The sequence below is a fragment of the Eucalyptus grandis genome, chromosome 9 (assembly GCF_016545825.1).
Source record: "Eucalyptus grandis isolate ANBG69807.140 chromosome 9, ASM1654582v1, whole genome shotgun sequence".
Classification (NCBI taxonomy): Eukaryota; Viridiplantae; Streptophyta; class Magnoliopsida; order Myrtales; family Myrtaceae; genus Eucalyptus; species Eucalyptus grandis.
Window position 1 is genome coordinate 32,028,281 of NC_052620.1, and position 12,257 is coordinate 32,040,537.

The following is a 12,257-nucleotide window of genomic DNA, read 5'->3' on the forward strand; positions in this document are numbered from 1 at the left end:
AAGAATTCTAAATTAATAAAACTTATGTTATATTTGCCTCAAATTAGTTTTCATGCTACATATAATCCAAAGTTGGTATGTCTACACCGCATTTATTTTAGATTAATTTTGATATAATTATGCAAATGATATTTAAATTTTGGTTTAATGCGCAATATGATTTTTGAATTTTTAATTTATTTAATGTAATTCATTAATTTTAATCCAATGTGCAATTTATTTAATCTGATCTTTGAACTATCACCTACTATGCAATATAATCCATAAAATTTAAATTGTTCAATGTAATCTATGAAATTTGGTATAGGTTCAATTTAGTTCATGAATTACATGAAAATGTTCAATATATATATATATATATATATATATACGGCGACCTGGAGAACCCGCGCACCATACCAATACGAACAACCCGAAAGCGCCTGGGTAACGGGAAGTAAACCTGGGTAACACGTCTAACCACCACACACACGCCACGGCAGGTAAGTCACCCCGCGACGCCGAATTGAACTCCCCTGCGTTAGGGGGAGAAGCTCGCCACAGCACCACTTAGGTGGGTGGTTGAAAATGTTCAATATTGTCTAGTGATAGAATGACAAAAAGCATTGAACATTTTCATAGAATTCAGGTACTAAATTAAATCTATATAAAAATTTTATTAACCATATAAAACAAATTAAAAATTTAGAGATTATATTGCACGTTAAATTAAAGTTCAAGAACTTTATTATATAAATTTAATTCACGGACTACGTTACACATTTCATTAAAATTCAGAATTACATCACAAGAAATTCAAATAAGTTTGGGGTAAAATATTATATAATTAAATCAATTTGTGATTCTTCGCAATATTGACCCACTTTTCAATTGCATCGACCAAATCAATGTTTACTAAAACGATCAAATTTGTCCCTACCCATTACAAATCACGGCTGCCATCTCAAGATGAACCCGGGCGACTCTTCATTTCTGCCACTGAATTTATAAAGTCGCAAAATGATTGAAAAAGCTCAAGCACATTTCAGATTTGTTCCCGTAGGAATGTTGTAGCTACCACGTCTCCAATCAAGAAGTTCAAATGGGAGCACGAACAGCTGATATTCTACATAAGTGCAGACGGCAGAAAATGGGGCAAAATATCTAAAGCAAACTGTCATGCCGAGGGGATGGAAAAACTAGCTAAAATTTTATTACCATTGTCAATCCAAAGTCTAGTATGTGATTACAGAACGTCGCCGACTTTTACCCAATAGTGTCAGTCCATCTTTTCGTGAAGAGCGAGTTATCGGCCAAGAGCAGAGCAGCTCCTACTCGGACATAGTTCATGATGCCACATTTCGACCATGTAACACACAACACTATATACACAGCTGCCGAGTGACCGCCAGAGACGAGACGGTTGGCCTATTCCAGCTCACGGTTCATTAGACGGGTCAAGTATGTCAGCTAGATCGTATTGCCCAAAGGAAACCACAATAGACCTCGTGCCAAGTCAGTGTTCTCTTTATACCCGCGACGAAGTCGATTACTGAGGCTTTCCCTGGATGACTTTGTTCATAGAAAGAAGAGACGACGCCATGCACAGAATTGACCGAGGTTTCTGACGTACTAATCTTTCGCCATCTTTACTAGCTTCTGCTGTAAGGTGTGCTTCTACTTTGTCGATAAAAATCTGTGGAACCTTTGTATCTTTTCTTCGTAACGAGAAGAAGATTGAACCCTGGGCGAGCTTTTCCTTCTCCTTCTCCACCGGAAAAGGAAATCTTCAGTGTCCAGGACATATGAAGTCTGTCATTAAACACTTGCATTATCAAAATGTTATCAAAACAAGGGACTCAAAAAACAATTAAGCTTGTTTAAAGTAGAATATGCACTTTTCTCATCATTATCATCTAAACGAGATAATATTCTTTAAAAGGCAGACAATCAAGAAGAACTTTGTATCATCATGATTATCATCAATTGTTAAAACGACTAGTGAGCCCAGAAATGCACCAGCAGGAGATATGACCGTCTATATCTATGAGAAGACCGAGTAGTTTACACATGAATAAATCCAAGTAGACAAAATAAAGACCAGGTAGGTCTTATCCCTTTAGCACAGAGCAGAAATTACAACTACAAGTGCTTCATAAATGATAAGCTTTTTTTGGTTTCCATAAATATCAACCAAAGACAGCGACAAATTACATCCTCTAGAGGGATAAAGTAACCAGAACCTTTGATGAGTTGCAAGCCACTTTGCATTCCAGACCATTAACCACTCGAACACCCTCCAAGGCCATACAAATTGCAGAATTTTCATCCAGGTCAGCATATTCACGCTTGTTCCTGTGTGTATCAACAGCGAGTTAAATGTTAGAGGGCATAGATGCATTGTTCACAATCGACAAAATAAGTGGAGATTGAGAAACACAAACGCGGGAACAACAAACTACGTAAGTATTTATTTCAAAAGCTCACATGCTCCTTACAGAAAAGAGCCGAGAAACACAAAAACTGCCTCACAAGTCTCCACCTATCCCATATCACATTCTTAATCATATACTTCTCTATGTCTGCTGTGCCCAAATGGTACATCAAACTACAGTCTAGAAACAAAATTAAAAAACCAGAGTAATGGGTCCGCGCTTGATGATGCTGAAATTTAAAAATTCTATTCTCTTCTTGGGAGTCCTACATTTGTGAGTTTTAAGAATTATACCCACCTTGAAAGAAATATATCATGTGGCTCCTTTCTGATAGGAGAGGCTATCAGAAAATCATTGTGCAGATAAGCAGCAAAATTAGGGTCTATGCAAACAGCAAACACTTCTGGTTTTTCATTCGGATTGTCCATCAGCTGAATGGACAAAGAAGGAGCAGCAAATGACTGCAAAAGGAACAGAAGAAGTAATGGATACCAAAAGGGGACAAAAGAAACAAAGTTCACCAGACAAGTTATTGAAAACAATGTCATCCACAGTAGTGAACTTACAAATTCCATTCTGTATATGTTCTCATCATGGAGGAAGATACGTGCATTTTCATAATAAACTGGATCAACAAACCTAGCACTTTTCCGTGATTTCTCGTAATCATACAATTGAAGAAGCTTATTGTCCATATCATCAGAAGCAACTAATTGAAGCTGCAAGAAAAATTGTCATTCAAGATACTTCTACAGACTTTGAAGAGTAAACTCAACGTTGAAAAGAAAGAAGATGTCTGTATGTATGTACGAGTCAGCTGACCTGCTTCACGAGCTTATATATCAACTTGTCCAATGTAAAGAGCACATAAGACTGATTTCCAATTATATCTCTGCACTCATCCTCAAATTTTGCATTATCAATGGTCCCATCAAGCAGGTTGTACAGGACACTCATAAACCTGCAAAGTGTAATAACTATGATGTAAGGAGAATCTATCTATTCTGACAATAATTCAAGAGGTAATTACTACTAGACCTGGCATATGGATCTGTAGAGCCGATATCCTCCGATATTCTGCGTCTATCAGTGTTTATTGAGTTCGTCTTTGCTGATAAAATTCTTTCGTAGAGAATCTGATTTTCCAAGAATGTTCAATAGATTCAGTAGCTGCACAGAAGAATAAACAAACTACAGAACCAAAGTTCAAACAGCCTTACTTGATGAAGCCTAAAAAGCACATAGAAATCATCATTTCCATAGAAAATCTGGAAACACTTCCTCTCTGCAGGTAGAACAGCCTGCACACGCTTTGAAAGGGGCTTCACTGAAGAAAGGAAACGTTCTGACAGTGGCAACAAAGCAGAGTCTCCATTCCGAGGCGCATCAGATGTACCCTCTGCCTCATCCTCACTCTCAGCCTTACCATCATCATCATGATCCACATCTTCCTCCTCTTCATTCTCTTCATGAGAGCACTCATCACCCGCAGAATTGCTACCCGATACATCACCTGTTTCAGAAACATCTTCACTGTCTTCCTCATCTGCATGATTTCCTCTCCTACCATCCCGGGTACATGCCTGTTCCCCACCAACAGAGTGGTTCTCTTTGTCATCTGCATGGCAATTTGCCTTAGGCAGAGCCTTTGCTCCATCTCTATTGGGAGCAGAGTTGTCTTCCTCGTAGTCAGCAACTGGAGATAATTCACCTTCTTCCTTCTCAATTTTAGGGGACCCAAAAGAATCTCCATTGTATCTGTTGGCTTTTGTACCTTCCTCAAGCAATCCACTCCCAGCAACTTTTGCAGCAGTACCAGCCTGAAGCACCAAATTAGCTATTAATAGGCATTAAAAAAAAAGGAGAATCATTCATCAAGGCATATGGTCCACAGAGACAATGCATTCAACTCTGAAACTGGTGATTACACTATGAAACGCCTGAAAGGGCAGAAGCTCATACCTCCAGTAAGGGAAGAACATCAGCCTTCCGGTCCTCAATGGCACCATTGCTAGGATTACATGGTGGCACATCACCCCCTAAAATAACAAAAAGAAGTCATTATTGAGGCATCAATATCAGCTAATGGTTAGGTCAAGCAATATCATACACGTCATTAATCCATCTTTCAGACCTGACATTGCTTGCATTTTAACTCGTCCAAAACAATTTTCTGAAGTGGCAATCTTTGCACTGTCAGTGGCTGGTTCGCCAGACCCAGCTTCTATCTTCAACTTAGACATTTCTTCAGTCACTGCATTCTTTAGTTTATTTACTCGCAAATGAGAGTAGTGACTAGAATCATCCCCATGGGCATGCTCTGGATCTAGACAACTATTCTCTTTAGTTGACATGTTTCCATTTGACAAGTTTGTCTTGGAAGTACTTGCCAATCCAGATGAAATATTCTCTGTCCTACTGTCTACAGGCTTTGAATGCTTTAGATCTGCTTTAGGACCATCAGTATCTGGACTTCCATTAATTTCAACTCCCTTTGATGGAGTGACAATTCTAGCACCAGAAATGGTTTTGCCAACAACGTCAGCACCCCCTTTCTTGTGGAACCTACAAGGAATACTCAGCATTGGCTCCAGAAATGTAGTCCATAGCCGCATAACTTTATTTAACTGTTCTTTGGTGGAGCAAACCTCTTCACATGAGTACTTAACAAGTTTGTGCAAGTCTTCATGAATGCTACCATCAGAGAATAGATATTCAAAATGGGGAACAATGGGCTGCCTGTTTGCAGCTGCAATGGCAAGAATACTATCATCCTCTTTTTGCCTCTTCTCTTTCATTTCTCTGATCTCAGCAACCAAAGCTGCACATCAAAGTTGTTTATGTTAAAGGGCAAGAGAATAAGCATCAACAAAGATGCAAAACACAAGAAGATCCACACACATTAAATAGTTTTCAAAGAAAGAGACGTACGTCACCACTAGCAAGCCCAATGATGGTGTGAAAAGAGGTAACAAGAAGAAATTAAAGAGACACATCTATTGATGCGAAATACGTCTAGTTCCCCAATCAGACTTTCTGCAGAATCAATTAAGCTTACATTTTGTGCTCAAGTTCTTTGAATCCTGCTGCTTGAAGTAGAAACTGCGATGATCAAGTGATTTGTAGTGGTTTTTGGCATATATATCAGCCCAAACCTTGTTAAAATCTGAACGACACTTTGTCCACTCTTCCTGCTTCTGTTTGAGGCGAATCAGTATGACAGGTAATGCAAGAGTTGGGTTTTTCCGAAGGATCTCCAGTACATCCAGGCCATGGTCACCATATAAACGTTCAATGCATCTTAAATTAAGAGCTGAAAAAATTCAACATATGAGACTTGATGTGATTCAGTTGTAAACATAAACCTCGGTTAGGAGGCACTAAATCCAACTATTCAATGAACAGTTTACGCCAAAATACAGACCAGTGAAATAATTCTCAACATGGAAAGGAGTCTCCATATTGTGTATACTCTCGCTGATGTTATTCAGAAGCTCCTCCGCACGCTTAAAAGTTGAGCTTACAGATTCCAGTAGCATGTCCAGTTCAAATCTAAAGTAAGTTGCAAAGAGTCAGTAAGAATCCACAACCTTTATTCCAATATTAACCAATTTAAACATGATATATGCACAGTGACATGAAGCATCTATTAGCCATAACAAGGAAAAGGGGAAAACAGACGCATGCTGATGTATGTGCCAAATTTATCCTTGACTAGTAAAACATAGAAATATAAGAAGAAAAAATAAGCTTAACCACAAATAGAAATGCTCTACCTATCATCTTCACATCTGAACAAGCTCTCTTCATACTGATTCCTTCGCATATGTTTGAAAGAGTAATCCTCGCTACCTGATGTGACTGACACCCAGTGATCATTCAGTACTTGCCCACCGAGCTCTGATCGCTGGCTTGCAGAAGGTATTGGATACTGCAAAGCAGTACAGCAAGGATCAAGTATCCCACAGAGAACATTACTCTCTTATCGGTAGTAAACAGAGGATCTACATGGAAGGACTTTTTTATTAAGAAAATTATTTGCTAGGAAACCAATCCCTTTTTACAACCTCTTTGAGAACATGACAAAAATACGACATGATGGAAGCAGCAAAGTAAAAGACTCCCAGAAACCAAAAATCAAGAAGCATGAGGTTGTTGTGTTACTTCTCAAGGAAAATTAAATATAACGTATTGAGTAAGAGCTAATCTTCAAGTACTATTCCAAAATAGAGTCCATTTCACTCTAATACTTCCTAAAGTCTCACTATGAATTATGTTCCTTACTCTAAGGCTGAAAGCCCCGAAAAAATACAGAATAAGCAAAGCAAGCTACAAACTACAATCCTCTCAAAAACCAAAATAAAGATTTCTTAAGAGTTATCAATTTATCGAGAAAAACTGTAGATGTGGAATGAATAACAACATCATACACAAAAATAGGGACCTCCATATCAATTAAAAAAAACAAAAGGCCATTGCTAATAATAAGAGACATGTGAATAATGAACAACCAACCTTCACCTACAAAGCAACCAAAGGCAAACTAACAAAACACTTACATCATCTGGCAGAAGACGGTAACTTGGAGTACAACGTTGACAATCTGAGAGGTCAAGTTCTTGAATGGATTTCCACATGTACTTCTCCTTTTGTCTTTCCTTGTCCTTTGTTCCTTCAGGTTCACGTTTCTGTTCTTTATCTTTATCCTCTGCCTTCAGTGATCTGGGTATACGACCATCAGGAAGCGACTCTACAAGTGATAAAATAGCTACATCAGATTTTTTTCCATAAGGAAAAATATTTCATATGATTCCAACATATAGCAATTGAGAATGGTCAATGGACCACCTCACACCTATATATGTAGAAAAGTTAAAGGGAAATCGCTCAGAAAGGACAAAGAAGTTTTGATGACTGACTTCAGGCAAAAGGTAATGAAAGGGTAGTTTTACTTACTCTTACTCATGATGCCAGCCAGAAAGCCATCTGCAAGGACATCAGTCATTAAGACATCTAACATGAAGTGAGAAAAGAATAAACCAGCCAACTTATGAATAATATCTCAATCAATACCAATGTTTTCACAGCGTTCCAGAAAATCATTGAATTCATCCATGAGATCTGGAAACTTTCCCAGCAAATCAGTCACCTGAAAAAAATTGTACCAAACATAAAAGATGAAATACGATTACATTTCAGTCACATGAAAGTGATGAAGACAACAGCGACTCTCATCGGGCTCTATACTATGACGTAAAAGTTTCCTCTGTAAAAACTTTTGCCTGCCAAATTAAATTTTTTTAATACCTCTAAGTTTTCAAAAGATATCTCAAGAATCATTCATTTTCCCAAGTTCACTATAAAAAAAAAATTGTTTTGTTACATCAAAAACTAGCAGGCCAAAGTCTGAAGTCCATCTAGGAAGTGAACTCACAAAAGGCAATGAACAGCTCAACAATTCAATCGAGGAGCTGATAGCTTCAAAAAGATGATGACAAAAACAGTATGAGTGGATTATGTGGAAGAATTGTCTATTTCAAAAGATAAAGAAAAAGACACTAAAAGATGGATTGGTTCATAAGTAGGATCACCTGACATCCTCAAATAGAGTGATGGCTTGATCCATCAAACACATGGAAAGTTGCAATAAACTGTAAGTCATACGATTAAAGAGTACAGGAGCTGCTTAGACAGCCTACCAGATTTTGCAAGTCCATTCTTTTGATTATTCCATTGCTATACATGTGAAGACACTTCAGAAATGCCTGGTAATCATCTGAGCTGCCCAATCGCTCCTTAACCTTTTCACAGAAAATAAACCCTTCGCTGTACATACCTGCACGATATTTGAGAACTGCATGTGTAAGTGAAGGATGAAAGAGAAGCAACAAATAATTTCTCATCATCATGATGAACAACTGCTATAGCAAGCAAAATTTTAAGTCACAAAACTAAAATAATAGTTTAACAAATTCCACTTTAATCAATGGCATATATTCCATTACTTGTGTAAAATGGGGATTTTCATGATTCTTCAATTGCCAAAAAACAAAATAAAAAGGAAAAATCACTAATTTTGCCAATAAAGATATGGAAACCTATAATTAGGTACAGCAAAAATTATCTATTTCCTAACTATGATGAGTGTATTGAATTATACACAAGTATAACGATGATACGCCTAGCTGTAATACTATACAATACTACTACATGTAGTGCCACTGCGACAAACCAACAGTTCATGGTGAAAATACAACGGAAAAAGGCAAGAAGAGAGCACAAACAGAAGTAGATTAGAAGCTGATAATTGCAAATCTGATCGTGGATTTTTTTATTAGTCGAATTAAATCTTTGCAGTCAAGCATTCAGAAATGAAGACAAAAAACTATCTGCATGTATGTGCAAATGTTTTGTGCATGCATACACAAACATAAGATCAACCTAAAATGCCATGTATAGAATTAGACAAGAAAAAAATGCAGATACTCATAGTGAACATACAGTATACCATCTACTTTAATGATTGACTCACTCTTCAAGGCATTTTTGTCATCAGCAAATGAGACATTTGCATTCATCCCAAACCCTTCAACTTTCCTGGCAGGTTTCCTTTTGTCAGAAGACCTCTGCAAGTGGAGATCCTTATTATCATGTCCAGACTCTCTATCATCCTGTTCACGATTTATCCTATCTCGACTATCCCTCTCAAGACGCTTTTTCTGGTCCCTCTGTGCCTTTATAACAGATTTCTCATCTTCCACGTCAGGACGATCAACGCTAAGGTCACGATCAGTATCTGACCTATCTCGACGATGGGATTGCTGACAAAAAGATACAAATAAAATCCTCGTCCTCAAATTCCCCAGACAGATAACATAAGAATTGTCAATTAGATCCAGCAACTACCTTGTCGCTATGCATTTGCCGCATTGCAGGTGCTGCCATATTCCGCTCATTATAATGCTGTAGTGAATTCTGACTATATGGGATATTATGAGCCACAGATGTTGCGGAACTATCAGGTAAAAATCTTGTGAATTCCTCCAGCAAGTCTGAATGGTCGTCAAAAAGAGTAGCTACCTAAAGTAGATGACAGAGACAAGTCAAACAAAATGAGATAGGGAAAGTTAGATGAAAAGAAAACTCAAAAATTAAAAGCCACATATATAAAAAAATTCCACACGTAACAAGCTCACCTCGCTGTAGACCTCATTTATATCCTTGTGCTCCTTCCGGTACATATTCAAAATCTCTAGAAATGATTTATAAACAAGTTCATCATTTTGGAAACGTTTCTGCAGTTCAACAAAAACAAATTAGGTTCTGATGCGAGTAATGAATAAAACAAGAAACAAGCAAATACGTTACCTTTATCTTGTTTACAAAACTAATAGCTTCCTCAAACTCAACTGTCCTCTTAGTAGGAGCTTCATCCTCATCCAAAGTTATTTCATAACCTTTCGGTAAGAATGTATTGAAGCCCAGAATTAAATTGTTATGCCCCTTGAACAGTTCCTTTACTCTAGCTATGACACCTACAGTATCAGTTCTGCAAATGTGAAGAAACGCATCAAGCTATTGTTCATTAGTTCTCGGTGATCAAGCATCTGCTAGGACTGTCGACACTACCTTTGAGCCTTGAAATCTTTCATGACCTCCAAGAACATGTCATACTTCTCCCTTTGATCTTGAAACATGTCTTTGACTTCCTTAAGATATGTTAGGGCATCATCTGTTGTCAATTTCTGAGAGACACTAACCCCTCCTCCTCTTTCTCCTCCTCCTCCTCCTCCTCCTCCTCCTCCCACTCCGACTGCAGGAACTTGGGATTGCCCATACCTTCACACTCAAAAGGTACCCACAATATATACTCTACATCAGCATAAATAAATACAAAAGGAAACTAAGTTTGGTGCCTTTTTCGATGATAAGTCTCAACATACTCTGATATCAATCCGCATAATTTCCAAAAGTTATACACAATAGCTTGAACAGGCAAAAGAAAACAGAATTTGTCATACTTTTAGATCTGAATAGTTTACAGGAAAATAAACCCGTCCAATTCAGCAGACTGCAATTATTTTGCATAAGATGCCTAGAGCCTAGTATAAGCATCAATCGGATCCACTGCAAAAGCATACCATGTTGATGGATTAATAATAGGTATGATAACGAAGCGAAGAAAATCTGATCTTAAGTGACCATCTTGGCATGATTACTTTTCTCCTCAACGACTCGTAGCACCATTTCACTTGTTTTCGGGTTTTCCTAAATTCTATGCCCTAGTGCATGCTGATCTAGATTCTTGTACGCCCTTCTGTACAAGCAGAAGCCATGGTCAGAGCCTCATTCTCCAAAAAAGTTCAGCAAGTCCCACCCAAATTATATGTCAATACTTGATCCTTCCCACATAGCAGACTACCTTCAATATAATTTCACCCAGAAACAAAAAAAAGAAATTCTAAAGCTCACGTTTCCAACATCCCAAATCAGCCATCAACAGTGACAAAAAAAAAAAAACACTATGTACAGGAGAACAAGAGACCATCCCTGAGTACCACCATGATCAAGCTAACTCGCTTTCATCAATCAAACCAACCGATAGCCAAAATCCCCCCGCAAACACAGAAAGGCAACATAAGCAGCGAGATCAAGAGAGGCGCAAGATTAGAAACTTACAATTCCCCCTTTGAAGAACCAAAGGGCCGTTTGAATTGAGAGTCAGGGTACAAATCATCCCGTATTCTCTTCATTCCTAATACAAGAAAAAAAAAAAAAAAACACACACACACACAAGGAACAAACCCGCTCTTCACACCAAAAATACAAGCAACGGCATAATCACAAGAAAAGCGGCAAGACCCAGATGACAAAATCTCCTGAAAAACTTACTCTGCAGTTCCCCAGTTGCTTATTGCAATATATACAACACCGAGGAATTAGCAGATCTCAGGCACAGGAGAAAGAAAATGAAAAGAAGAAGAACACGAAAAGCACTAGGCTTTGATCGCTTTAGGGAGGAACAGAAGGAGAAACAAACGGTGAACGACACGTCTCCCGACTCTCTCCCTACCCCTTGCGAAACTCACAATTACTCACGGGCGCACACGCACACGAGAGGGAAGAAGAATTGGGAGGCGCCCAGATAGAGAGCGAGAGAGAGAGAGAGAAAGAGAGCGAGAGCGAGAGCGAGAGAGAAAGTGAAGAAAAGGATGAATCTTTGTGCGGAGCGGAAGCTGATATACGGAGGGGTATTGGCGAGAATAAGTGGAATCGGGACGTGGAAGAAATCCTCGTTAAGATTTGCGAAATGTTTCGAGGAAAAATATGCTGCCCGAACAGTGAAAACGGAAGCCAAAAGAAAGAATTTGCCTTGAGCTTGTGGTGTAAAGGTGGTGTGTTGAGTCTGTTGACAAACTCCACAAATAATAAAAGAACGAAATAAACGTTTTCCCCTTTTTTTTTTGTCTTCCTTTTCTTCTTGTTTTACAATTTTATTAAACTTTTTAGAGGTGTTTTTTCAAGAATTGGGACGATGAAAGTCTTTGCAGTCGTATAGTTCGGGCTCCCGTGGGCTTCAGACATGGAGCCCGTGTCGATCACTCTCTCTCAACAACGTTATTTTATTAGGTTTTTCTGTTTTTTGGGCTTTTGCCCCGTTCTTTGGCTACGTCAAATCGTTTGATCTTGACCATATTGGATTAGGTAGAGAGTTCGATTTTGATATTCCCATCGACCTTAGTCCATGTTGCAAACCCGCGTTCTCCTAGAGAAATTCTTATCCGATTTATATTATCCAAGAGGATTTTAGATGGTATATTAGATTCCGAAAGACTTTGATGC

At 38.3% G+C, this 12,257-nt stretch overlaps 1 protein-coding gene across 2 annotated transcripts; it reads right to left on the minus strand.

Moving 5' to 3' along the window:
* Window positions 1-1,161: 1,161 nt before the first annotated feature.
* On the minus strand, window positions 1,162-11,655 carry LOC104419316 (paired amphipathic helix protein Sin3-like 2). 2 transcript variants are annotated; one of them, XM_010030947.3, is made up of 23 exons: window positions 11,307-11,655; window positions 11,094-11,169; window positions 10,044-10,253; window positions 9,783-9,963; window positions 9,611-9,709; window positions 9,321-9,494; window positions 8,947-9,235; window positions 8,114-8,250; window positions 7,488-7,563; window positions 7,371-7,400; window positions 6,974-7,164; window positions 6,191-6,345; window positions 5,839-5,966; window positions 5,473-5,727; window positions 4,549-5,235; window positions 4,377-4,453; window positions 3,635-4,234; window positions 3,453-3,550; window positions 3,237-3,375; window positions 2,981-3,133; window positions 2,712-2,875; window positions 2,223-2,334; window positions 1,162-1,791 (listed from the first exon to the last, which is right to left on the minus strand). In XM_010030947.3, the coding sequence occupies exons 2-23, from the start codon at window positions 11,165-11,167 to the stop codon at window positions 1,657-1,659; spliced, it is 4,164 nt and encodes a 1,387-aa protein (XP_010029249.2). In that variant the 5' UTR covers window positions 11,168-11,169; window positions 11,307-11,655; the 3' UTR covers window positions 1,162-1,656. The 2 variants fall into 2 exon arrangements, with proteins under 2 accessions (XP_010029249.2, XP_010029248.2); XM_010030946.3 differs by having other exon boundaries at window positions 11,094-11,655.
* Between the last annotated feature and the right edge of the window lie 602 nt (window positions 11,656-12,257).

What these genes read in the sequence shown, in the direction of transcription:
- LOC104419316 (XM_010030947.3), bottom strand. Translation starts at nt 11,167, where the DNA reads ATGAAGAGAATACGGGATGATTTGTACCCTGACTCTCAATTCAAACGG. An exon ending in ATGTTCTTCCCTTACTGGAG is followed by an intron (nt 4,235 to 4,376) that starts GTATGAGCTTCT and finishes TTGGTGCTTCAG; the next exon opens with GCTGGTACTGCTGCAAAAGT. An exon ending in TGCTTTTTAGGCTTCATCAA is followed by an intron (nt 3,551 to 3,634) that starts GTAAGGCTGTTT and finishes TTGGAAAATCAG; the next exon opens with ATTCTCTACGAAAGAATTTT.